Here is a 24,577-nt window from a genome sequence, read left to right as displayed (position 1 = left end):
TCCAACTATGGAAGATTTCTTTTTTCCATTAAACTTCACTGTCCAGCCTTCCTTCGAAAAGCCACTGGTGGTAGCTAACATTTACTGAATGCTTGCTGCATGGAAGGTGCGATGCTAAGTGCTTTACAGGCGCTAAATCATTACATCTCCAGCCCTCTGAAATGGCTATTATGATCCCCATTTTACAGATGAGGAACCGAAGCTTAGATGTCAGCAGTTCTCAAAGCATGGTCCACGAGGTCAAAACTATTTTCATAATAATACTAAAATGTTATTGCCGTTCTCTGCTGACTTTGGCACTGACAGTAGACAAGCAATGCTGGTGAAACTACTGGCACTCGGGCAGAAATCAGACAGGAGTGGGACCACGCCAGCTGTCACTGTGTTCTTCTCTCACAGTTTAAAGAGAGTAAGCTTACTTACGAATGCCCTTGAAGAAGCAGTAGAAATGATTACCTTTATTAAATCTCAACTCTTGAAAACACGTCTCATTAACACTGAGACGAAATGGCAAGAACACACAGAGTCCTTTTGCTGCATATGCAGGACAGTGTTGGCCTCAAGAAAAAGCACTTATTGAACTGTTTGAATCATGATCTGAAGCAACTGCTTTTTTCGTGGAATACCGTTATTACCTGAAAGAACAACCGACTAACCAACCATGGTTGTTCAGATTTAGGTATTTAACAGACGTTCTCTCAAAAAACAATGAAGTTCGCCTGTCACACTAAGGAAAATAACTCACAGTATCTGTTGCCACTGGTAACATTTGACCTTTCAGGCAAAAATTAGAATTTTGGAAAACTTCCACCACTATGAACTTCACAGTTACCAATAGTTAAAGGCCTTTCTTATAAGATTGGTGGTGATATTAATAGACGTGTATATTTTTTTTTAACTGGTTTAAGGCTTAGCACAAACTCAATGCAGGGCAAAAAGACTTAACAGGAAGTTTGCTGGAAGCTTTTGAAAAAGGAGATTGGCTCCTGCGTCAGGGAAAGCTTTTGGAGGCCAGCCCTCTCTCTCCTTCTGAGCAGTGTGAATGTGGATATGACGCCCAGAACCACTGCAATGATTTTGATCCCAAAGGGAAGCCCACCTCAAGATGAAGCTGCCACTGCAGAAGGCAGTGAAGAGAGATGGAAAGAAACTAAGTCACAGGCAGCATAACCAACTAGATGAATTAAACCACTCCTGAAACCCATCCCACCTCTGGACTGCCCAATGCATCCTCTTAATTGTCGAAACCAATTTGAGTTGGCTATTCTGTTATAAAGACCCCCAATTTGAGGCACCCCACTAAATTAAATTAAACTAAAATTTTAAAAAAGAATATGAATGTAATACTATTATAATCAAAGAGAAACTTTTAGTGAAAAAATCCACAGTGAACTTGTATAGTTTCATCAGGAAGTAACATTATTTTTAATTACCTTTTCAGTATTCTTGTATTTTTCCCATCCTTTCAGCATTTTCAACCATTTTGTAGTTCTTTCAATTTCCAGGTGCTTTTGCTGAAATAAAATTGAAATTCATTGTTACTATTTACTTGAGGCTTCTTTACTTACAAATTACAAAAAATGTCAAAGAAAATGCTGTTAAAAAAAGGACTACTAAGAAAGTTAAGCTATATTAGATAGCAAATATCTTATCTAGCATTTTACAGTTGGACGATATTACAGTTGTATCGACCAGTATTTCATAGGTAAAGTTAAGATACACAGGAGATGCTCCACTGGGATAGGTAAAGAGAAAGGAATTGTTTAAGTGTGCCAACACTTTTAAACTAATCACTGAAAATGTGGTATATTCCACAAATCTAAACAAAAAGGAAATTTTAAAATATTTTGAAATATTTTTTATGAAGCAACAAAAACACAACTTCAAATTCCATTCTCTTTTTCACATTTTACTGAATTCCAGCATCTCAATGTTTTCAGTGACAGAGTTGGTTTTTTAAAGAAGAATTGGGCATTTATTTATTTGTGAAGTGATTGATATATAACCAGCACTATGCTAGTGAAAATTACACAAAAATAAATAATAGTTGCTACCCTAAAGAAAGTTCACCATCTGCTAGGGGCAACTGACATGGAAATCGACAGTACTGTGACGGATGCTACGACACAGGGACAGAAAGGGTAATAGAAGGTCTTGATGGAAGAGCAGTCAAATCCACCTAGGCAAATCAGAGAAGATGAGCCCTAAATGAAGAACTGGAAGATTATTAGGGTTTTTATCTAGAGCAGTGTGGGAAAGAACATTCTAAGCATGGGTAGGTGCAGTGTTGAGATAATTCCGCTCCGCAAGGGCCTAAAAAAGGCAGCAGCAGGAGACGAGGCTAAAACATAGGCATGGGCGGAGGTCTTGGATGTCACACTAAATTGGGATTTGGGCAAAGCTGGAGAGTGGGGAAGGTGGTAGAGAAAATGCTTCTTCCCCACTTCTTCGGTTTCCAGCAAGGATATTTTTTTCCTAAGTACTTGGGCCTGCTGTCCAATCTCTTATTCACTCCTAAGGCGGTAGAGTGACTTACCTGATTAGTAAATTTAAAAAAAGAACTGAGCATGTACAGTCCTCTGTCCCTTTTCTTGGGAGCCTGACTACCCTCAGAAAGCACGCTGCACTCCATCCTTTCAGGCAAGAAAAAACACCCTCGTCAACCGAGAAGTCTGCAATGATCTCCCTGTCTGTGACCAGGTAAGGGAGCCTGTCTCCTTCTGGGGTTCGGGATTCGGAAGGCCACTGCTCAGGCACACCTGACCTACACTCCCCCAACCACTCTCTGCTCCAGGAAGGCTGGGACATCTGCTGTTTCCCCACTGCCTAGAGCAATGCTGGGCTCAGAGGAGGCTCCTAATTCATTATTTCATTTTCATGAGAACAAAACCCACCATAATTCTTTCTTAGGAGTGAGCTGAGATTATGCTAATTTATTAATTTTCCTCAATCCCCACATTTTCTTTTCTGGAGGCCTCTGTAAGTGTAATAAGTATATGAAGAGAAAGCAATGGAAATGGAAGACTACACAGGAAAGAAAATAGTTCTGAGGATACATTTTATGGTCAGAATGTACGCTCACGACAGCCCTATGAGGCAGGGATAATCACCCTCACTTCACAAATAAGGAATGAAGCGATCTGTCTAAATTCCCCAACCGAGGAAGTTCAAGTTTGAACAGGGGTCCACAGCTGGGCAGTGTGGCCTCGGGACCTGCACTCTTAGCCACCACGTCTTGTGTCTCCTGCTTCCATCACGCCCCTGCGCTGGCTCAGGCAATCACAGCTCCTGGGTGAAGGCAAGAGCTCCTTACTGACTGTCTTCAATCCAGCCTCAGGCAGATGGCGTATCCCCACCAACAATATTTTTAGATTTAAAAGAAGTATAAAATCCCAAAGAAAACCCTGAATTTAGGAGAAGATTCTCACTAATAAGAATATTTTTATAGAATTTTATTTTTAGGCATATTCTTAAAACTCTTTAATTACTTCTTAACTCTTTATACAAATTTTGATGGGCTTTGCATAATAAAAGATGATCGCTTGTGAGCAAAAGATATTCTGTTATAATTCCCATTTTTCAAAGGACTAAGCATATTCTTCATTATATTATTAGTGATAAAATGTTGCAGATGGTTCCAGAAATATGTTTAATTTTAAAACTCAGTGGGGCACTGAAATCTAATTAATGTTTCTGCTAAATGTGACTTCAGAGAAGGCCAAGCTGTGAAAAATTAAGATTGATCTAAGTTGCCATTTGGTATTTTTTGTTCTTCTGCACTTCCTTCCCTGACTTCTTCAAAGCATAATCCCTTCCTCCACCCACAGGAAAACACCAAATAATTCAAGTCAACCCAGGAGCATAATAACATACACGTTGCTGGGAGCAACCCTGCTGAGACCTACCAGGTCACTTGCTATCTTTCATTTTTATAACTATGAATTATCAATGAATCACTTTAAGAAGTATTTTTAAAAAGAACACTTTTGTATTCTAATGCTTATCATATATATAAATTATTTTAAATGCTACACATTCTCACATGCAAGGATAAAACACACCCAATTTTAAGAACCATTAAGCATGCTTTTCTTTCCCCTACAGCTTTATATACAGTTTTATATATATACAAAAACCTTGGGAAAAGCTCCCAGGCTGTTAAGATCTTAAAATTACCTATCAGTAGTTCAAATCAGGTTTAAATGTTAACTCCACAATGCTGCCAGTTCAACCACACCAGACTTGAATGCATGTGTCTTTTTTTTCCTCCACTCATGAATCTATAATTCATGGATAAAACTATACTTTATCTCCAAACATGCTACAGCTAATGATTCCAGAATTTATTCTGAAGTAAGAAGTAACCGAAAACAGATGTGACAAATGTGAACTTAAGTGCTTTAGAAAAACAGATGAAGGAACATCATATCTTGCCATGGACTTGGTAACACCAAAACACACTAAAATATAACAGCAAGTTAGAATCTCAACCTGGAAGTTCAGCAAATGTTTCCAACTCAACATGTCTGAAACTATTTCCCTAAACATGCCACTATTACCCTTCTTTTCCCTAACATGAATTCACAGCATCACTACACACTAAGTCAATCACACTAGAACCTTAAGTTGTTTTCAGTTTTCCCTTTATCTTCCTTGCCACACCCAGACTACACCCCACTGGCCCCCTCCACATCTCTTGTTTCCATCACGTCCTCTGCCCTAGTTCTGACAATCCTAACTCCTAGGTGGGCAGAAACTCCTTACTGGTGGCCCTAACTTTAATCCAACCTCCACAAAAGCTTCAGCTTTTTAAATGCATCCCAGTTTAAAATCTTCCAATGGCTACCCGTTATCTATGAATGAAGTTCAAACTTCTACATGGATGACCCTTCACAATATGGCCCCAATTCACCATTCAGTTTCACTTCCTGCTGCTTTTCTGATCTGGCCACCTTGAACTATGTGTCATTCCCAACACACATGTATTTCCACGCCTCTTTGACAAATGTTTGCTATTTGTCTTCCTGTGATACTCTTCCTCACCATCATTTGGCAAAATCCTACGCATCTTCTTAAGACCCAGTCAAGGGTGTGGAACTTTTCCCAAATGCTTCCATGCTCCAAGCAAAATAAACTGTTTCTTCAGCATTTCGTGGCATGGATTAAGGACTCAGTTGGCCTGAGTTTAAATCTGAGCTCTGCCCCTTCCTATCTTTTTCATTTGGGGCAAGTTACTTAATCTTTCTGCATCTTAGTTTTCTTGTCTTTTTATAAAATGAGAATTATTATGATTATTGTTATAGCACCTAATACTTGTGTTTTAGTTGGCCTAAGTGCCCAAATATAATAATAATTATTATTAAAGTATGAACTCCTTGAGTACAGGAATCATATCATATATTTCCCATTTAATCTTATCAAACAAAACTGTAGTTGTTATATAAGAAAAGTTAAATAAACATTTTAAAGTTAAACACAGTTTACATAAGAAAAGACACATAAACAGTACTAGGAAGCCATTAATAGTATTCTGTGGTCCCAGAGGTAGAGGAGTGGGAAGAAAAATGAATATGAACAGACAGACCCAAATCATAAATACTCTTGATAGTATTTCAATCATTATAACATGGAAGTAACCAGAAGTGAATTATAATAGTATCTCTAATGTAACATAATGCTAGAAATGATATCATCTCATTATGTTGGCAACACTTTTCAAAATGCTGCCACAAGGCAGGACTACTGATGTTAGAAATCCATACAAGATTGATATTAAATAACTCTACTGACCTTATACACAGACATCCTACTTTTCCCAATTTTTATTTTGAAATATTTCAAACCTACAGAGAAGTTGGAAGAACAGTGTACCATATACTTATATATGCTTCACCCAAATCCACCGATTATTAACATTTTGCTAGCTTTCATCACCTATTTAGATTGGGTTTTTTTTTTTTGGCTGACCTATTAGAAAATCACAGACATCATGAGCATTTCATCTCCAAATATTTCAAGTACATATCACATAAGAACAAGACACACTATCCTACATAATCACAGTATCACTATTACACCCAAGAAATTTAAAATTTGTTCATTATTTTGAAATAAACAGCTCATCTACCAAAATTCCCACTTGTCCCAAAAGTGTTCTTTATCGCTGTTTTTCTTTGGGGGGGGGCAGGAGGGACTCAGAGTCCAATCACGGATCATGCATAGCCTTTACTGGCCCATCTCTTTAGGTGCCTCCACTCTAGAAGAGTTCCCTGGCCTTTTTTTAACTTTCACGACATTGTCATATTGGAAGAGTCCAGCCCACACTATTTGGCTCTAACTGTTTCCGCTAGATTTTGGCAGGAGTATTACAGAGGTGATGATGTACCCTTCCCCTGGCATCACATCCAGAGACGTACCATGTCGATTTGTACCACTACCAATGACATAACTTTTGATCCCCTGGTGAAGTGGTATTTGCCCAACTTCTGCATTAATTAATAGAGAAATTCCCTTTTGCAACTAATTAAGTAATCTGTGTGGTATACTTTCAGGCAGTTTGAACATCCAGTTCCTTAAGAACTCTACTGAGTGGTCTTATCATCCACTGATAATCCCTATCTAAATTAATTCTGATTCTGATTGTGGCAAAGGCAGGTTTTTCCCCCTAATTCTATGATTCCTTCTATATTATTAACTGACATCTTTCCATTAAATAGTTTTTCCTTTCTAGCCCCTCCCCCTTTTTAATATCACTATAGTATACAGGACTATTTTATTCAATGTGTCCCATCCATTATCATCTTTACTCTTTCTGAAGCTTAAATTGTCCCAAATTTGGCGGGACTGCCTCCTATGTGGTTGGAGACGTCCCCCTTCAAGTGAATCCTTCAGACCTGCCCCATCTGGCACAAAATAATGCAGGCTCACTTTCCACTTTTTCTACCCTAGACCTAGATCAGACATTTCTTTAGGAAACAGCTGTTCTTTTTAATAAGGAATGGTACTCAAAAACTAAGATCTCGGAACAAGATGTGTTCATCACGGCAATTTTTAAAGTCATATAGGACATCCCAGTATAAGAAAATTCTACTCCCCTGAGAATGTCAGAACCACATATATCAAAAGGAAAATAATGGGCAAGCCGTGCTGTGGTAGGCATCCCACATGTAAAGTAGAGGAAGATGGGCACGGATGTTAGCTCAGGGCCAGTCTTCCTCAGCAAAAAGAGGAGGATTGGCAGCAGTTAGCTCAGGGCTAACCTTCCTCAAAAAAAAAAAAAAAGGAAAATGATGCAGAGGTCTTAATTTCTATCTTATTTTCCCTTTGCTATCTCTCCATTACCTTCACTGACTACATAAACGGTACATTGTTGTGTATTTTTCTTCCCAGGAGCTGTTTTCAGGAAAGGATTAAACTTTTGTTTGAAGTTTGCAATCTGATACCCAATTGTCTCAAGTCATGTCCCCTCTGAGTCAGGACTGGCCCCTCCTCTTGGGGCAAGGAGGGTGTAAAGATCAAAACTGGGACTAATATATTCTTTGTTGCTTCCTAAACTCCAGTGATCTGAGACTGTATTTTTAAGCCTATGCAGGACCAGTTGAATAGTAAGTACTTCACAACTGCTGAATCACCCACATAGTATTAACTTATCTTCTATTTGGTCCAAGGTTCCTCTCACTATTAACATGAAAAATAATCCAGATGTAAAGGCTAAACACATACGCAATGCATGGATAGATATTAAATAGGCTTCTCTTCCAGAACGAGAAATCTTAGAACTTTACTGAAGTTCAAGTCTTCAGATGACTTTTTGTCTCTCCCATTTGATATTAAGATGCGTGACTCAGAATGAAGTTGACCGGAGCGACGCACACCTAGACCTCACCAGCAGAGGTCAGGAGAGGATAAGAAGTACAAGAAGGAAAGTGGTGTTTTGACAGAATGACACTGAAAAGTCTATGGGTCACGTATTTTGAGTAAGATTTCAAACCACATAAAATTAAGACGTAGTTTTTAAAGATATGTGTAGGTTCCAATATTCTGTAAGCCACGCAAAATACTGCAGTATATAAAGGAGTAGCTGAATCCATGAAAATTCCTAGTTTTTACATACCCTTTCCTCCTTATTAAAAACATCAATAAGCTCAAAGAAACAATATAATCCATTATTCATATTGTTCTCTGTAGAGTAAATATAGTAAGTGTGGTTATTTATTTGTTTGAGTGCCTGTTTGGAGGTATCCAAAGCACTTTGCAAATTATCAACATTAATCCTCTTATGAGGGACTGCCTACTACTCTCCCTATTTTCAACAGAGAACTGCCTTATGTAAAATAATACACTGGCGAAGCTGGAACTAAAGCCACGGTTACCTGACTACGCCTTAGAGTACAAGTCTTCCCAGACAGCAGAAAGCGCCCTCTTCAAATGTATGCATTGTAAAGATTTGCACTTCAGCAAGGCTATCGTTTCCACTGATTTTATTCAACGAAGCAACACATAGAATTTTTATATTAGTTTCATAGAAATGGCAGAGCTTGACCATTAGGACTAGGCAGTCACCGAAGAATAAATGGACTAAACTTAAACTAGGAAAATTGGGGGAAATTCCAATAAAGTAAAAAGTTTCTTGCCTCAGACTGCTTTGCATGTGTGTAAAGTTCTCATTCCACTTTAAAGAAACCAAAACTGTAAAAGGCAGGTCCTGCAATATGAAAGCAGTTACGTACAAAAGGCACAGTGGAGCCTCTGTCAGCAGCCTCAGAACCCTGCCCCTCTCCCAGTATAAGACACTGACCAACGGACATAAGATTAGGTCCTAGGATAAATGATGAAGGTGTGCCTGGGTCATTTTTTAGTGATTTCCTACTATATTAACCTCTTTGGAGTAAACAACCAATTAATTATAACCTTAATTGCACTGGGCAAGAGGTCTTTCATTGTACAGCAAGTCTCTAAAAAAAACAAGTAAAAATTTAAAAACAAATAACTTCCCTCAAGCATGCATCCTCCACCAGCTTTTGTCTCATAGTTCTTTTCTTCACTGTCACATGTCTTAAATCATCTATATTACTGGTTCCCAGACTTGGATTTTTCTGGACTAGGAAACGATTTTTAAAAACAAGGGGGGGAGGATGGAGGGGCCACCCCAGTAGCATCCATCACGCTCCACTTTGATGGCCTGGGGTTCATGGGTTCGGATCCCAGGTGTGGACCTACACACTGCTCACCAAGCCACACTGTGGAGGCATCCCACATGCAAAGCAGAGGAAGATTGGCACAGATGTTAGCTCAGGGACAATCCTCCTCAAGTAAAAAGAGGAAGATTGGCAACAGATGTTAGCTCAGGGCCAACCTTCCTCAAAGAAACAAACAAATCGGGGGCGGGGGGAGGAGGCACTGGAGAGAAAAGTCAATATTGGGTTGCCAGATTTTTATTTTGCCACATATGGATATCTTGTGTTAGAAGATACCTTCCAACTCTTCCCTCCCTACTTTCTCAAATAAAGGACACTATAACATTGGAAAGGACATCTCTATCAGTCTTTACATCAACATATTGAGTGCTCTAGAGCAGTCATACACTCACTGGGTCACTCATTCAGGCACCACTTGCTGAGCATATATTCTGTGTGCTGCTCTAGGTTCTGGGGACACAAGAGTGAACAAAGCAGATAAACCCCCCCTCACAGAGATTACAGCCTAGTGAGGAAACAGACAAGACAAAGACGGAAGTAAAACATTTAGGATGTGAAACAGTGTTAAGTGCTAGAGAAAAATAAAGAAGCGAGGGATAATTAGCATGTTGGGGGGAAGGGAGCTCCCTAATTTAGATATGGCTGCCAGGGAGAGTCTTACTCTGAAGGTGACATTTGAGTAAATACCTGAAAGAAATGGGGGGTTTCCTTTTCCTACCAGGCGGAAGAGCACCCCAGGAGAGGAAGCAGCCAGTGCAAAGGCCTGAAAGAGGGAATATGGTGGGCATGCTCGAGAACTACACAGGAGGCAGTGAGTGAGCAAGAGAAGGCAGTCGGAGATGAGATGGAAGACTTGATAGAAACCAGCTCTTAAATGGCTTTGCAAGGGATTCTAAGGACTTTCCCTATTACTGTGGATAAGATGAGGAGCCACCATAATGTTCCAATCAGAGAGTGACAGGATCTTACTTATTTTAACAGGATCATTCTGGCTCTTTGGGTGAACAGCTATGGGGACAATGGTAGAAGCAGGAAGTTGGAACTCCAGAAGAGAGATTACAGTGGACCAGCAGGCAGAAGTGGAGATGGTGAGAAGTCCTCAGATGCTGAATACATTCTGAAGGCAGAGCTCACAGGATTGCTGACAGATGAAATGTGGGGTATGAAGGAAAGAAAGTCAAAGATAACTCAGAAGTTTTGAGACTGAACAACTAGAAGAGTGAAGTTCCCATTTACTGAAACAGGGAAGTTTGTTAACAGAATGGGTGGGAAGAGAATAAGAGAAACTCTCATGTGGACCTTAATTAGACATGTAAGTATATAAAGTAAGTCAGATATCTAAGTCTAGACATTGTAATGCATATACAAGGACATACAAGTCTGGGATTCATGGAGCTAGGTCATCAACGCATTGTTGACACTTAAAGCCAAGGACTACCTGAGATTACCAGGGAGGTACCACAAATAGGAAAGAGAAGTTCCAGGCGTAGGCCACGGGGCACCCTACAGTATAGAGATCACGGAGATGAGAAGGAACAAGAGAGCAAACTGAGAAAGAAGAATGTGCAGAGTACGGGATTTTGAAGGCCAAGAAAAGAGACTGTGTAAGAATGAGACAGTGACCAATCACGTCAAATGCTGCTGGGAGGTCCACTGAGAAGTGACTACTTGATGCAACAGCGTAGAGTAATCAGAGACCCTGATAATGGCAATGGAGTGGAGGGTAAGGGCCAGGAGATAAATCTGACTGGAATGGATACAAGAAAGAATTGCAGGAAAGAAATGGAAAAGAGATATCAATGCCTCTTTCAAGGAGTTTTACTGTAAGAGCAACAGAGAATCAGGGCAGTAGCTGAGGAGAAAACGGGGTCAGAAGAAGATTGATGTTTGTTTCTTTTTTTTAGTGGGAGTAATAATAGATTTTACTCTGGTGGGAACAATCAAGTGGAGAGAGAAAGAATTCAGGAGAGAGAGAGAAGAACAGGTCGAGCGATGCCGCTGAACAAGCAACACACATACTCACGGTAACTAGAGCATGGAGGCACAGAGGAAGACAGGCGGGTAGGTGTGGCTGCGGAAGCTGGTCGAAGTTCTTTTCTGACTGCTTCTATTTCTTATAAGAAATAAGAAGCAAGAACATGAGCTGAGAGAGGACAGAGAAGGAGGTGCTGGAGGTTAAAGGAGGGAAGAGAAGCTTCCAACAGTTAAAATGGAAGCAGAAATTCCCCAGGCAGGAACAGTATGCTTCCAGGCAGCAGGAACGCTCCAGCTGTCTGTGATCTGAATGTACAGTCGGCACGGTTGTGAGTCTTCTCCCAGTTGCCCTTCGTCATGCAGCCACAGGCACTGCAGAGGCAGGAAGTTGGCTTTCACTAGGGTTGTAGGTGAGCCCAGAAGAAGGAAGAGGGGCGAGGGAGCTGAGGGTGTATGTGACTGACTGTATGGACCTACAATAGAATTTGAACTGGGAAGGGAGGGGACTGAAGGCACGAGCGTGGCGAGGGAGAATGAAACAGCGGTGGGATCGGGGGGACAGGTTTAGTGAAGCCAGGGCAGCAGACGAGAGAGAGAATGGTCAGAGCGTGGAAACAATTCCTGATGTTCCCATTTCACAGCGGACTGACAGAAGTTCACCAGAGGCAGAATTCAGAGAGTGCACACCGCTATTGTCACCTCCTTCTCATTCATTCCTTAGCCACGGGGATCTGCCTTCCCCACCACCAGCACTACCACTTCATTTCACTAATACCAGGCTCCCTAAGCCACCAATAATCTCCCACCTACTGTCTCACTTGATCTTCCTCTAGTCACTGGACAGACAGTGAGCATCTCAAAGGCAGAAACCACGTCTTATTTGATCCTAATATTCTACGCAGTATCTAGCCCAGTGCTTAATACTCAATTGCTATGCAATAATGTAGGTATTAAAAGAAAGAAATTCCTTTGCCAAAACATCAAGGTTAGGATATTGAGAGAGAATCAGGCAGGCAGAAGAGAATTCAACTGCAGGAAGTACCCATGGGGATCTCAATATACCGAAAAAGGCAATTTTGTCGACATTTCAAAGTTATGCTACAGTTTTTATTTTCATAAAATGTTTATTTTATAAAGATTTTCTAAAATATTTTTCAAATTCCAATTCCAATTTTACCTCCCTTATCTGAAATTCAACCTCCTTCCCCTATCAAATGCAAACAAACTGAGAATAATCCCCACCAATGACCTCCCTTTCATTCTACAATTTATTTGTGGTACAGCAAAAACAAAGAAGAGGAGGGAGCTTCTGACCAGCTGGAAAACATTCAGTCCCAAGTTTTCGTGCACACCCAGCTATGGACCCAGCTCCCTAGCCAAGTGTAATGAAGAAAGGGAAACACAAAGTAACCAAAAAAAGTGACAGGTTTGCCATATATAAGACTTCTCTAAATCCTTAAAAAAGCTAATATATTTGACTACAGCAAATGCTTATTGTTCCTGTCTGTGGGAAATCTGATGAAAACTTCATGGACAGCTATGTTCCAAAGAGCCACTGGTCTAGAAGAGCGCTTTTTTCGCCACACGTACATGGGAATCACTGGTGAAGCTTTTTGCCAACCATCTCCCTGGGCTCCTGCGGAGTCTGACTTAACAGAGGGAGGGGGGTCCCAAGCAACTGTGCTCTTAAAAGGCTCTAGATTCAGAATCACTCCTGGACTGAGAAGCACCTGTCTAGAATGCAGGCTTCTAATAACTGCTGTCTTTCCTTTTTTCCAAGTATCTATCAGAAGTCTCATAAAATCTAAAATTATTTCACCATTAATTTAATTACTTTCTTACAGTGATATACTTAGGGTTGAATTCTAACAATGACTGTCCCATTTACACATAATATGACACTCAAAATCACAAAGGTGGTAGTTTTTATTCCTCTGATAAACCCGATTCACCAGTGTAGACAGATGCAGAGCTGGACTTACCCGTTCCATAGCTGCATTATGATATGGGAGCTCCTCCTCACTGCAGAAAAAACAGCACATGTGAAACAGTTGAAATCATAGCGAACTTTTAAAAAATTATAAATCTAAGGAACATACTATGTTCAAGCATTTATTTGTCATCACAAATTACATAAGCTTCCATCCCACCAATTCAATACCAAACAAATTAGCTATTCTGAAACCACAATGTCCCCTATCTTCAAATCTCTAGCCCTGCACTGTCCAATACTGTCATTGCCAGCCATATGTGGCTATTTAATTTTAAATGTAAATTAAAATTAAAAATTCAGTCACTCAGCCTCATTAGCCACAGCTCCAGTGACCGACAATCATGCAGACAGACAGAGGTTACTGAATTGAACAGGGCAGATACAGAAAGAACATTTCCACCACTGCAGAAGGTTCTATTGGACAACGCCACTCTAGAGCAAGAGTCAACAGGCTTTTTCTGTAAAGGTAAATATTTAAATAGTAAATGGTTTAGACTGTGGACCATACAGTCTTTTTCATAATTACTCAACTCCGATGTTGTACTGTGAGAGCAGACACAGATAACTTGTAAACCGAATGTGGTCTTGTTCCCACGAAACTTTTACAAACAGGTAGAGAGCTGGATTTGGCCTAAGGCCACAGTGTGTCAGCCTCTACTCTGGACCATCACCCACACTCTCTGTCTCAAACGATGGCCTATCATAAATGCTTGCTCAAAAAGAATAGTTTAAGGAAATAACTGCCTCCAACAGATTTTTTAATTAAAAAGAAAGGAACTTCTATTCTGTAAATAAGGAAAGCTTCATTTGCCAAAAGTTCAACAGGGATGATTTTTCTAAAATGCACAATGAAAGATCAAATTCATTTCTCTGATACAGTAATGCTGTGGTATCACCTCTAATATAAAATATTCTAAGACTCTGGTATTAACTCTCAGTAATAAAACAATGTGCTATCCATAAACAAAGATATGTGCTTCGAGTTGCTATCTCAGTAGCATTGATGTTTTGGGCAATGATATGTACGTATTCTTGCCTTACTTCCTCTTGAGACCAAATAACACTACTTTCAAGAGTACAATACATTTGTATTCAAGAGTCCAGTATTTTAAAGGCACTCTTTTGCTACTCTGAAGGTCCTTTGGTGAACTCTGAAGCTACAGCAGTGGTACTGACAAGAAAGTGCAACAGCCAAAAGAGATCTCAGAGAGATAGTCCAAACCTCTCACTTCACAGATAAGAAAACTAACATTTTCACTTAGCGACAGTCACTTAGCCTAATAAACAGGTGTTCAGCACTATCTAAACCAGCGGGTTCAAATTAGGGTAGACAACATCTTCAAACTGTGCAGGAACATATGAGAAAAGGCTGGAAAACCAATTCTCAAGAAAAAAGAAACTTTGAAGATTAAGTATAAAAAGTCTTTTTTTAAACGTAAAATGTCCACTCACCTTTACTGAATGTGACGCCTCAGGGTTTTTTTATAGCTTTCTTTATACTCTTAGTCTACATTTCCCTGCTAATTTATAATCCTGATTACTAGGGCCACTGATGTATGAATGGTACAGGATGCAACTTTCGGTTTAAAAGTGTGCCTATCCATTCTTCATGCACCGGCAGAAGCGGGCTTGTTAACACTACTGGAAGATAGTTCCTTGGGGATTAGGTCAGCGGGGGCATCTTGAAAGAATAAGACCATCTGGCACCAAGAATGGTATTTCTGGGCTGAGTGGGCTGCCCTGTGCAAGAGCAACCTTCTGTACAGCTAATTTGAGCTGATCCTGACAACTGCTTATTTGAACATTCCTGACTGCAAATGAAGTGCCAAGCATGGGTGCCTACCACAGGACAAGTTCTCTGAAGTTGCTGGGTACATTTCTTTGGTGTCCTCCTATTGACTAAACAAGACCAACGGACCTAACTGTGCCTACTCCTCAACACTGACTCAGAACCAGGTTTTGCACTTGTCTGTGGAATGATGCTGATCATCTGCTCAGGCTACATGGCCTATGCTGGGCAGGTCTTAGAGAAGGAACTGCTTTGTGAAATTCAAGACAGGACTGCACACAGCACCCAACTCCACCTTAACCTCAAACCACGCTATTGAAAACCCTGGGAGAAAGGGAGGCAGGAATACACGTACAACCAGGGTCAGCCTTAGGCAAAATCCAGGAGTAGACAAACCTGGTCTTGGATTTCCCTCCAGCCCAATATTTTACATCATTTCCTTTTGCATTGTCGCAACCCCATGAGGATCTGCCACCTATATAGTCCCCCATTATGATCCCCAAATAGTTATTGAACTCCTACTACCCAAGCCTCTTTAATGTGTATTTATTTTATTTATTTTTAAATTGAGTTATAATTAACATATAAAACGCATTAGTTTTAGACATACTTTGATGTACGTATATACTGCAAAATGATTACATTAAGTTTAGCACATCCATCGCCACATATAGTGACAAAGTTTTTGCCTTTTTCCTTGTGATACCTTTCAAGATCTACTCCCTTAGCAACTTTCAAATATACAATACAGTTTTGTTAACTATTGTCACCATTTGTACATTACATCCCCAGGACTGACTTATCTTATAACTGGAAGTTTGGATCTCTTGAACTCCTTCACCCCTTTCCCCCACCCCCCACCTCTGGTAACCACCAATCTGTTCTCTGTATCGATGCGTTTGGGATTTATTTTTTTTTTCTTAGATTACACATATAAGTGATACCATACAGTATTTGCCTTTCTTTGTCTGATTTATGTCACTTAGCATAAAACCTTCAGGGTTTATCCATGGTGTCACAAATGGTAGGATTTCCTTCTTTTTATGGCTGAATAATATTTCATTGCATGTGTGCACAGGTGTGTGTGTGTATGACATTTTCTTTATTCATTCATCCATCAATGGACACTTAGGTTGTTTCCATGTCTTGGCTATTGTAAATAATGCTGCAGTAAACATAGAGGTGCAGATACCTTTTTAAGATCACGATTTCATTTCCTTTGGATAAATACCCAGAAGCGGAATTGCTGGATCATATGGCAGTTCTATTTTTAATTTTTTTTTTTTTTTTTACAGATTTTAATTTTTCCTTTTTCTCCCCAAAGCCCCTCCGGTACATAGTTGTATATTCTTCGTTGTGGGTCCTTCTAGTTGTGACATGTGGGACACTGCCTCAGCGTGGTTTAATGAGCAGTGCCATGTCCGCGCCCAGGATTCGAACCAATGAAACACTGTGCCGCCTGCAGCGGAGCGCGCGAACTTAACCACTCAGCCACGGGGCCAGCCCCTCTATTTTTAATTTTTTGAGGAATTTCCATACTATTTTCCATAGTGGCTGCGCCAATTTACATTCCTACCAACAGTGCACAAGGGTTTTCTTTTCTCCACATCCTCTTCAACACTTATTTCTTATTTTTTCAATAATAGCCATTCTAACAGGTGTGAGGTGATTTTATTTTATTCATTTATTTATTTTGGTGAGGAAGCCTGGCCGTGAACTAACATCTGTTGCCAATCTTCCTCTTTTTGCTTGAGGAAGAGTGTCACTGAGCTAACATCTATGCCAATCTTCCTCTATTTTTTCTATGTGGGACGCTGCCACCTCATGGTTTGATGAATGGTATGTAGGTCCATGTCTGGGATCCGAACCAGCGAACCCCGATCGGCCGAAGTTGAGTGTGTGAACTTAACCACTATGCCACCAGACCGGCCCCTGACATGACATCTCAATGTGGCTTTGATTTGCATTTCCCTGATTAGTGATGTTGAGCACCTTTTCACTTCCCTGTTGGCCATTTATATGTCTTCTTTGAAAAATGTCCATTCAGATCCTCTGGCATTTTTTAATCAGATTGTTTGCTTTTTTGCTATTGAACTGTATGATTTCTTTATATATTTTAGATATTAACTCTTTATCAAATATATGATTTACAAACATTTTTCTCCCATTCAGTAGGTTGCCTTTTCATTTTGTTGATGGTTTCCTTTGCTGTGCAGAAGCTTTTTTAGTTTCATGCAGTCCCACTTTTTAAATTCTGCTTTTGTTGCCTTTGCTTTTATGGTCAAATCCAAAAGTCACCGCCAAGACTGACATCAAGGAGTTTACTGTCTATGTCTTCTTCCAGGGGTTTCACGGGTCAGGTCTTACATTCAGTCTTTAATCCACCTTGAGTTGACTTTTGTGTGTGGTGTGAGATAGTGGTCCAGTTTCATTCTTTTGCAGGTGGCTGTCCAATTTTCCCAATACCATTTATTGAACAGACTATCCTTTCCTCATTGTATATTTTTGGCTCCTTTGTCATAAATTAATTGGCCATATATGTGTGGGTTTATTTCTGGGCTTTCTAGTCTGTTCCACTGACCTATGTGTCTGTTTTTATGCTAATACCATACTGTTCTGATTACTATAGCTTTGTAATACAGTTTGAAATTAGGAAGTGTGATGCCTCCAGTTTTGTTCTTCTTACTCAGAATTGCTTTGGCTATTCACGGTCTTCTGTGGTTCCATACAAATTTTAAGACTGTTTGTTCTATTTCTGTGAAAGATGCCATGGGAATTTTGATAGGAATTACACTGAATCTGTAGCTTGCTTTGGGTAGTATGAACATTATAACAATATTAATTATTCCAATCCATGAGCATAGAATATCTTTCCATTTATTTGTGTCTTCTTTCATCAATGTCTTATAGTTTTTGGTGTACAGGTCTTTCACCTCCTTAGTTAAATGGATTCCTAGGTATTTGGGGGTTTTTGATGCAACCGTAAACGTGATTGTTTTGGTAATTTCTCTTTCTGATAGTGTATAGAAACACAACCGGTTTTTGTATATTGATTTTCTATATGCAATGTTACTGAATTTGTTTTCTCATGAATGGATATTCAATTTTGTAGAAAGTGTTGAGACTTCCTAGACGGATGATAGAACAAGAATGCAGTCAAGTCTTCCTATATGGATTTTCTTGCATTGTTGCTCCATACCTAAAAGCTTTTATACAAAATCTGCTGTGTGCACAACACTCTTCTTCAGAGAACTTTTCCTCCTTGAATCTCTCTGTTGGCATACATTAATTTTCACAGCCTTTCAAAGAGAAAGCAGGGGACTGCCACCTTATCAAGAGCCACACACAATGTCTAGAATACACAGGTAAAGCACTGTACCAGCCTCAGGCACAGTGGCTGGCTTGCTGAAGGAGTGCACTAATGCTGCTGAAAGAATGTAGGAAAGGAAGGATGAACGCACACCTGCACGCACATATGCATCTTTACCTTGCCACCTAAATATCCTTAAGTAGAAGAAAGGAAGGACCAAAGTCTGGGTCAGTACAGAGTATTCCTTTGGGTCAGCAGACTACAGCCCATGGATCAAATCTGGCCCACTGCCTGTTTTTGTAAATAAAGTTTTATTGGAACACTGCTTTGCTTGTTCATTTATGTGTTTTATGTGGTTGTTTTCCTGCTACAATGGTAGAGTTGAATAGCTGTGACAAAGACCATATGGTCCACAAAGCCAAAAATATTTTCTATCTAGCTCTCTAGAGAAAGAGCGTACCCCTGATTTAGAAAACAAAGGTTTGTCCTCTAAGGGAAGGAGGCAACCAGAGGCTACTTAAAGCAAACAATAAGCTGGCAGCAAGAAGCTATGCCTCATGGAAACACAGTAAGTAAAAACAACAACAATAATAGTCATCCCGGGAAACAGAGCGACTTTCACTGGATCTATTTTTTCATCTGTTATTAAACTTAGAATTACTAATTAGAGTATATGTGCCTACAATTTTTCAGTAGTTCAGGAGGAGCATTTCCATAACTGTGAGAGAAACTTTCATTTGGAAACTTAAAACTTAACCTGTTAAAATTAGTAAGTTGAATATATTGACTAAATTTTATTTCTGTTTCTGTAGTAAATTTTGTCTAAGTTTAGACTGACTCTAGTCAAAACTATTAGATGGGTAAAAGAGTTCTCAAGCCTCTGTCATCAAAACAGATATTCTTTAAAAGCAAAAACACCTTTATTCTGGCTTTCACACATTAATGTAGTCATAGTAAACCAGAGACAATCTGCTAAATTTTATAGATATACACACTTTGATATGTAGTTGAAAATGTGAAGCTTGGTATTAATTTTATCTTTATTTTTGGTATGATTTCCTTCTAATCTTCTATTAGTAACTTTTGACCTAAAAACATTATCTATCATTATCCAAATACCAAGCATTCTTTGTTGAGCGAACTAGCAGTGACTATTTTTGATAAAAATGTTGAAAGTTCTCTAACTTCTTAAATAAGCCTGATTTCTCCATTCTCCAGATATAACTCCATTACGGTAAAGCTGACTGGGGGTCAGCTTTTCTGACCATTTCTGAGTACTAAACAAAGATATGCCTGTTCCAGCACCAAGCCAGGCTCGTGTGGCAACAGTTTTTATATTTATTGTGAAATCTGTTATAAAACCAAGTTAGCCTTGTACTGTCATCCCTCTTCATATATCATAACAAGTAATTTAACTTACTGAAATTCTAATTACATATGAAGGCGGCAGCCCTCAGAGAAGGCTACAAAGTTATTTTTCCCATTATTATTGGATTGACATTGACACTTACAACCTAATTTCATTGCAGAACCAACCAAAAACTGCAAAGAACTAATAAGACAGCAGAAAAAAATGCTCTTTTGATCAAGGTGTAACAGGGAGCAGTATCTAAATGCCTAGGCCAAGTGACTTTTTTCAATAGCTCAAAAAACTCCAGACTACGGTGACAAGCAAGAAAAGGCACCAGCAGCAACCTCAGGAGAAAGTGTTTTATGTGAGGCTTTGTAACAAAATCAACGATGTCAGGGAAATTTACTAAAGCCTAACATGACACTACAACCCATTTCTCTGTTGTGTTATTTTCGTTTGTGCTGCCTGCTTTAGGACTACTGCATGGAGTAAAAACAAACAGCCAAACAGCAGTGTGACAGTATGAGAACAAGTACCAGTTCCGTTTTCAAAGAAGTGGTGAGCTCAGCTACCCAGTACACCTCCACAGGGACCGTTTCAAACAGTCTCCTTCTCTTCAGGCACTCTTTCCCCCACTCATTTTCCTTCGAGGCATTCCAAAGTGCTGCTTCTATGTTTCTCTTATTAAAAACACAGGAGAGTAGGAACAGGCAGTATAATGCAGAAGGTCAGGACACCAGCTCTGCTGTAAGACTGCCAAGGTCCACACCCCAGATCTGACACTTAATGTCAGCACAACTGGGGCAAGTTGCTTGACCTCTTTGTGCTTCATTTTCATCTAAAAAAAGACAGAAAGAATGCCTATCTCAAAGAGTTTTTGAGAGGAATAAATGAGCCAACCCACGTATAGAGCTTAGCACAGTGCCTCGCACACAGTAAGTGCTCAATAAATATTGGATACTGTCATTCAGATACTATACTGACTGACTTTTTTTCCCACTAGAGCCAAATGGACAGAGGATAAAAAACACAAAATAACTGAGTGTGACTTCAGATTGCCAAATACAGGCTAAGCTCTTGGGCCAGAACCCAGCTCACATTGTTTCAATGAGAAAAGAGAATTTAGGTAATTACTAGAATACTTTTGGAATGCACAGTTTTTCCATACATATTTTGTACTATATTAGACCATTTTATGATAAGAACATTTCTAATTGTGGTTTGCTCCCATCAGAAACACTTGCGGAGGTCAAAATCAGCTGAGTTATATCCTTCCTTCTGAATCAAAATCTGGGACAGAACCCAGAAATCTGTTTTTTGTGAAAAAATAACAACAACAAACATTTCCCAGCTGATTCTAACGTGCAGGCAAGTTTGGGACCCACTGATCTTGACAGTGCTAAATGCTCAAACTGTCCTTCAAAACTTCATTCACTCAGATCTGCGCATTAACTCACAAAAATGTACAATCATTTCCTGCCACATTTGTGGCTAAGTTTGATTTACTTAAAAAAGTGGAAGTGGCAGTTTAAATTAAGAACAGTATTTTCATCAGAGTTAAATACTGCTCTATTGGTTTGTTGAAGTTCAAAGTCCTCTAATTACAACAACTCAGGAGAACATCTGGGACATGCTAATGTCCTTTGGTATAATAATAACACCGTCTATCTGTCCAGACCTTTATATAACATTCTCTCATCGTATTTCTTACACGCTTCAGCTATACTCTAAGATATTCAGAGCAGTTAATAATTTGTTTTACAGATAAGGCAGGAAACGGTTAACTGGGACCAGCGAAGCCACAAGAAGAGCATATATTCTCTAACCTCTAGAACCATTTCTGTTTGTTTGCTTGTTTCACCCTGAGAAAAACATGATACAACAAAATACTTTCTAAATGCAAGAAAACAGAACAGAAGGAGAAAACAAGGTCTGAGTACTATAAGTTACTGCTATGAACTATATAAGAAATTGTATTTTTCCTTCAAAATTTAATCAGGGGCCGGCCTTGTGGCCAAGTGGTTAAATTCTCAGGTTCCACTTCAGCAGCCCAGGGTTTCGCTGGTTTGGATCCTGGGCACAGACATGGCACCGCTCATCAGGCCACGCTGAGGTGGCGTCCCACATGCCACAACTAGAAGGACTCACAACTAAAATACAACCGTGTACTGGGGGGGGGGGGGGGCGCTTTGGGGAGAAGGAAAAATAAAAAATAAAATCATTAAAAAGAAATTTAATCATATATCGTAAAATAAAAATCCCTGGATTTTTCCTATTTATAATAAACAGGACTGGAAAAGAATAAATTTGAAAGAGAAGTAGGTTAATCACGAAATTGTATTGAACCAAACTATAGAGATGAAGAGGAGTCTACAGCCTATGTGAATCTGAGTAAAAATACCATAGTCAGGGGCTGGCCCTGTGGCACAGTGGTTAAAGTTTGGAACGCTCCGCTTAGGTGGCCTGGGTTTGTGGGTTTGGATCCCAAGAGCAGACCTACACCACTGGTCAAGCCATGCTGTGGCGGCAACCCATGTACAAAATAGAGGAAGACTGGCACAGATGTTACCTTAGGGCTAGTCTTCCTCAAGCAAAAAAGACAGGAAGATTGACAACAGATGTTAGCTCAGAGCAAATCTTCCTCACCAAAAGAAAAAAATCACTTGAACGACTTTGTAAGTGGTCTAGACCTCTCTCAACTCTTTATGTAACATACTTAGGATAAATGGAATTAATTTTGAGAAGCAATAACATGAATACATTTACAACTATAAGGGAGATCAATAGCACTTCTTTTCATTGCTCATTTTTAGGATGCATAACACTAAAGTTCTAATTGCCAATTATTTTTAAAATGCATTTATATAAAAATGAAATGTTTTATCATTATTTTTGAAGTACAAATTGTTATTCATTTCCATTTAATTCTGCTAAATTATTAATACAATTCATTTATTGCACTTAATGTTCTTACTAAAATACAACAAATATTAGAGACTGTATTCTTAACTATAGTTCGACTTCAATCATAGAGCTTAAAAAAGCCAGGAGTTTAATAACAAAAAGCACATTGCAGGAGCAGTCCTGGAACCTTATTCACAGCAACGTTATTAAAAAGAAAGAAAATCAATATAATAGGTGATCATAGAAACATTATAATAAAAAAGTTAGCTTTGAATATATGCAACTTACTGTAAAAAGCCAAATCTATCTGTGACTTTGTAAACAAGGTAATCAGCATCTTCCCAGGGTTCAATCTCGGCACCTTCTCGTCCCTATAATAAGGAACAAGGGAGAGTTATTGGGCATTCATAAAATGGAATAATTTCTTAAAATAAAAGGACAAAGAAACAAGAGTTATTTTTTATGTATTAATAATAAGAGCTGGAAATGAGGCATTATCAACTTTAATTAATTTTTTTGAAAAAATAAACTATCTTTGGCAATATAATCACCATTTGCTAGTTACAAACTTTGGCAACAGCTGACATGTAGCTAAGCCACAATTAAACTTGGGTTCCTGTGAAAAGATGATTGGGAAAGAAATGATTGGGAAAGAAGAGGATAAGAAAGCCACACAAGAATAAAGTGTCAAAGTTGAAAGTTTTAGAGTGAACATGTCTTAGAAAAAAGTATTTCCTGCCTTTTCATCCAAACTTCTCAGAAGAGTAAGCTATCCATTTGTCTCTCTACTTCTTTACTTCACAGCCACATCAGCCTTGATGCTATTCTTGCCGAGGTCAAAAATGATCTCCCATTGTCAAATCCAGGGGACAACCTTCAGGCCTCATCTAACGGATTTTTTCAGTGCACTTGTCAATGTTGCTCACTCCCTATTCCCCAACCTGCATGACACCATCCTCTTTGGTTCTCCTCAACCCTCTCCCAGTCTCCTTTTGATGGCTTCTTCAAGGGCACCTCTCAACTGTTGGGGTGCCCAGAGCTCTGTCCTCTCTTGCTCTTCTCACTCTGCTCTGAGGCTATTAACTAGCACTGATCAGGAACCCCAAATGTAACAGTCTATATCAATCCCACAAATTTCAGACTCAACTTGTGGACCCCTCTATCTGAGTATATTTTATAGTTGTCTGCTCATGTGTTCTCCTCCGAGTAGGCTGTGAGCATCTTGTGGGCAAGGACTGCTGTAACTCATGTCTGTACCGTGAATCCCCAAGGCCTAGCATGATGCCTAGCCTGGCCAAAAACTGGTTAATGGTGTGAAAAAGAAAAATGCATGCAAGCATGAATGAATGATAGTTCTATTGGTTTTAAATCAGTTAAGCGGTAAAATAAATTAGTTGGGTTTTTCATGGACTACACTAAAACCTAATCACAAAAATGGGAGTGTCTGATGTTCCAAACAAGCAACTTGGAAACGAACTCTGGGAACCTAACTGTTAAGTTGAGCGCTGCCTGAATGCCTCCCTGGAAGCAGGGCACAGTCCAGATGGCTTTCTATAATTTCATGCTCCTGTTATTCTCATAAATAATCAAAAATAACAGATATGAAATTACATGCAAGTGATATAAATATAAAACCTGACACTTATAAATCACTGCAACAACTCATTATAGACATTAAGAGGTAAGGCAGTAATAAGGAGACACGTAAATTGCCAACAACTGTGATTTTTCTAGGACATCAAAAAACAGATTCCATAATTAACATAAGGATACAATGCTAATAGAGATTATACATAATGTATAAATTCAAATTTTCAGATCCTGTTAAATTTTTAATAGCACATATAAATTATGAATAAAATGAGTGTTTAATTCTATATACTAATGTATTCAAATATTTATTTAATACCTAGTATGAGTCAGGAACTGTTCTAGGTATTTAGAATACAAGAGTAAATCAAACAAAAGAAATTCTTACCCTCAGATTTTACATTCTAGGAGTGAGAGCAGACAACAAACAAAATAAGTATAATATCAAGTATGCTGATATAATAAGTGC

The 24,577-nt window shown here is 39.1% G+C and overlaps 1 protein-coding gene across 5 annotated transcripts in view; it reads right to left on the bottom strand.

Annotated features, from left to right (window-relative positions):
• Positions 1 to 24,577, bottom strand: part of USP6NL (USP6 N-terminal like) — a 256,580-nt gene that overhangs the window by 45,532 nt on the left and 186,471 nt on the right. For all 5 annotated transcript variants that reach the window (XM_046678691.1, XM_046678690.1, XM_046678694.1 and 2 more), the window contains 3 exons: positions 22,807 to 22,889; positions 13,154 to 13,193; positions 1,434 to 1,514 (listed from right to left, as the gene is read on the bottom strand). In XM_046678691.1, coding sequence (XP_046534647.1) covers positions 1,434 to 1,514; positions 13,154 to 13,193; positions 22,807 to 22,889 — 204 coding nt within the window. The remainder of the gene's footprint in view (positions 1 to 1,433; positions 1,515 to 13,153; positions 13,194 to 22,806; positions 22,890 to 24,577) is intronic.

This window comes from Equus quagga, chromosome 12 (assembly GCF_021613505.1).
Source record: "Equus quagga isolate Etosha38 chromosome 12, UCLA_HA_Equagga_1.0, whole genome shotgun sequence".
Taxonomy (NCBI): domain Eukaryota; kingdom Metazoa; phylum Chordata; class Mammalia; order Perissodactyla; family Equidae; genus Equus; species Equus quagga.
The sequence above is the reverse complement of the archived record's forward strand: the minus strand, read 5'-3'. Positions and strand labels throughout refer to the sequence as shown.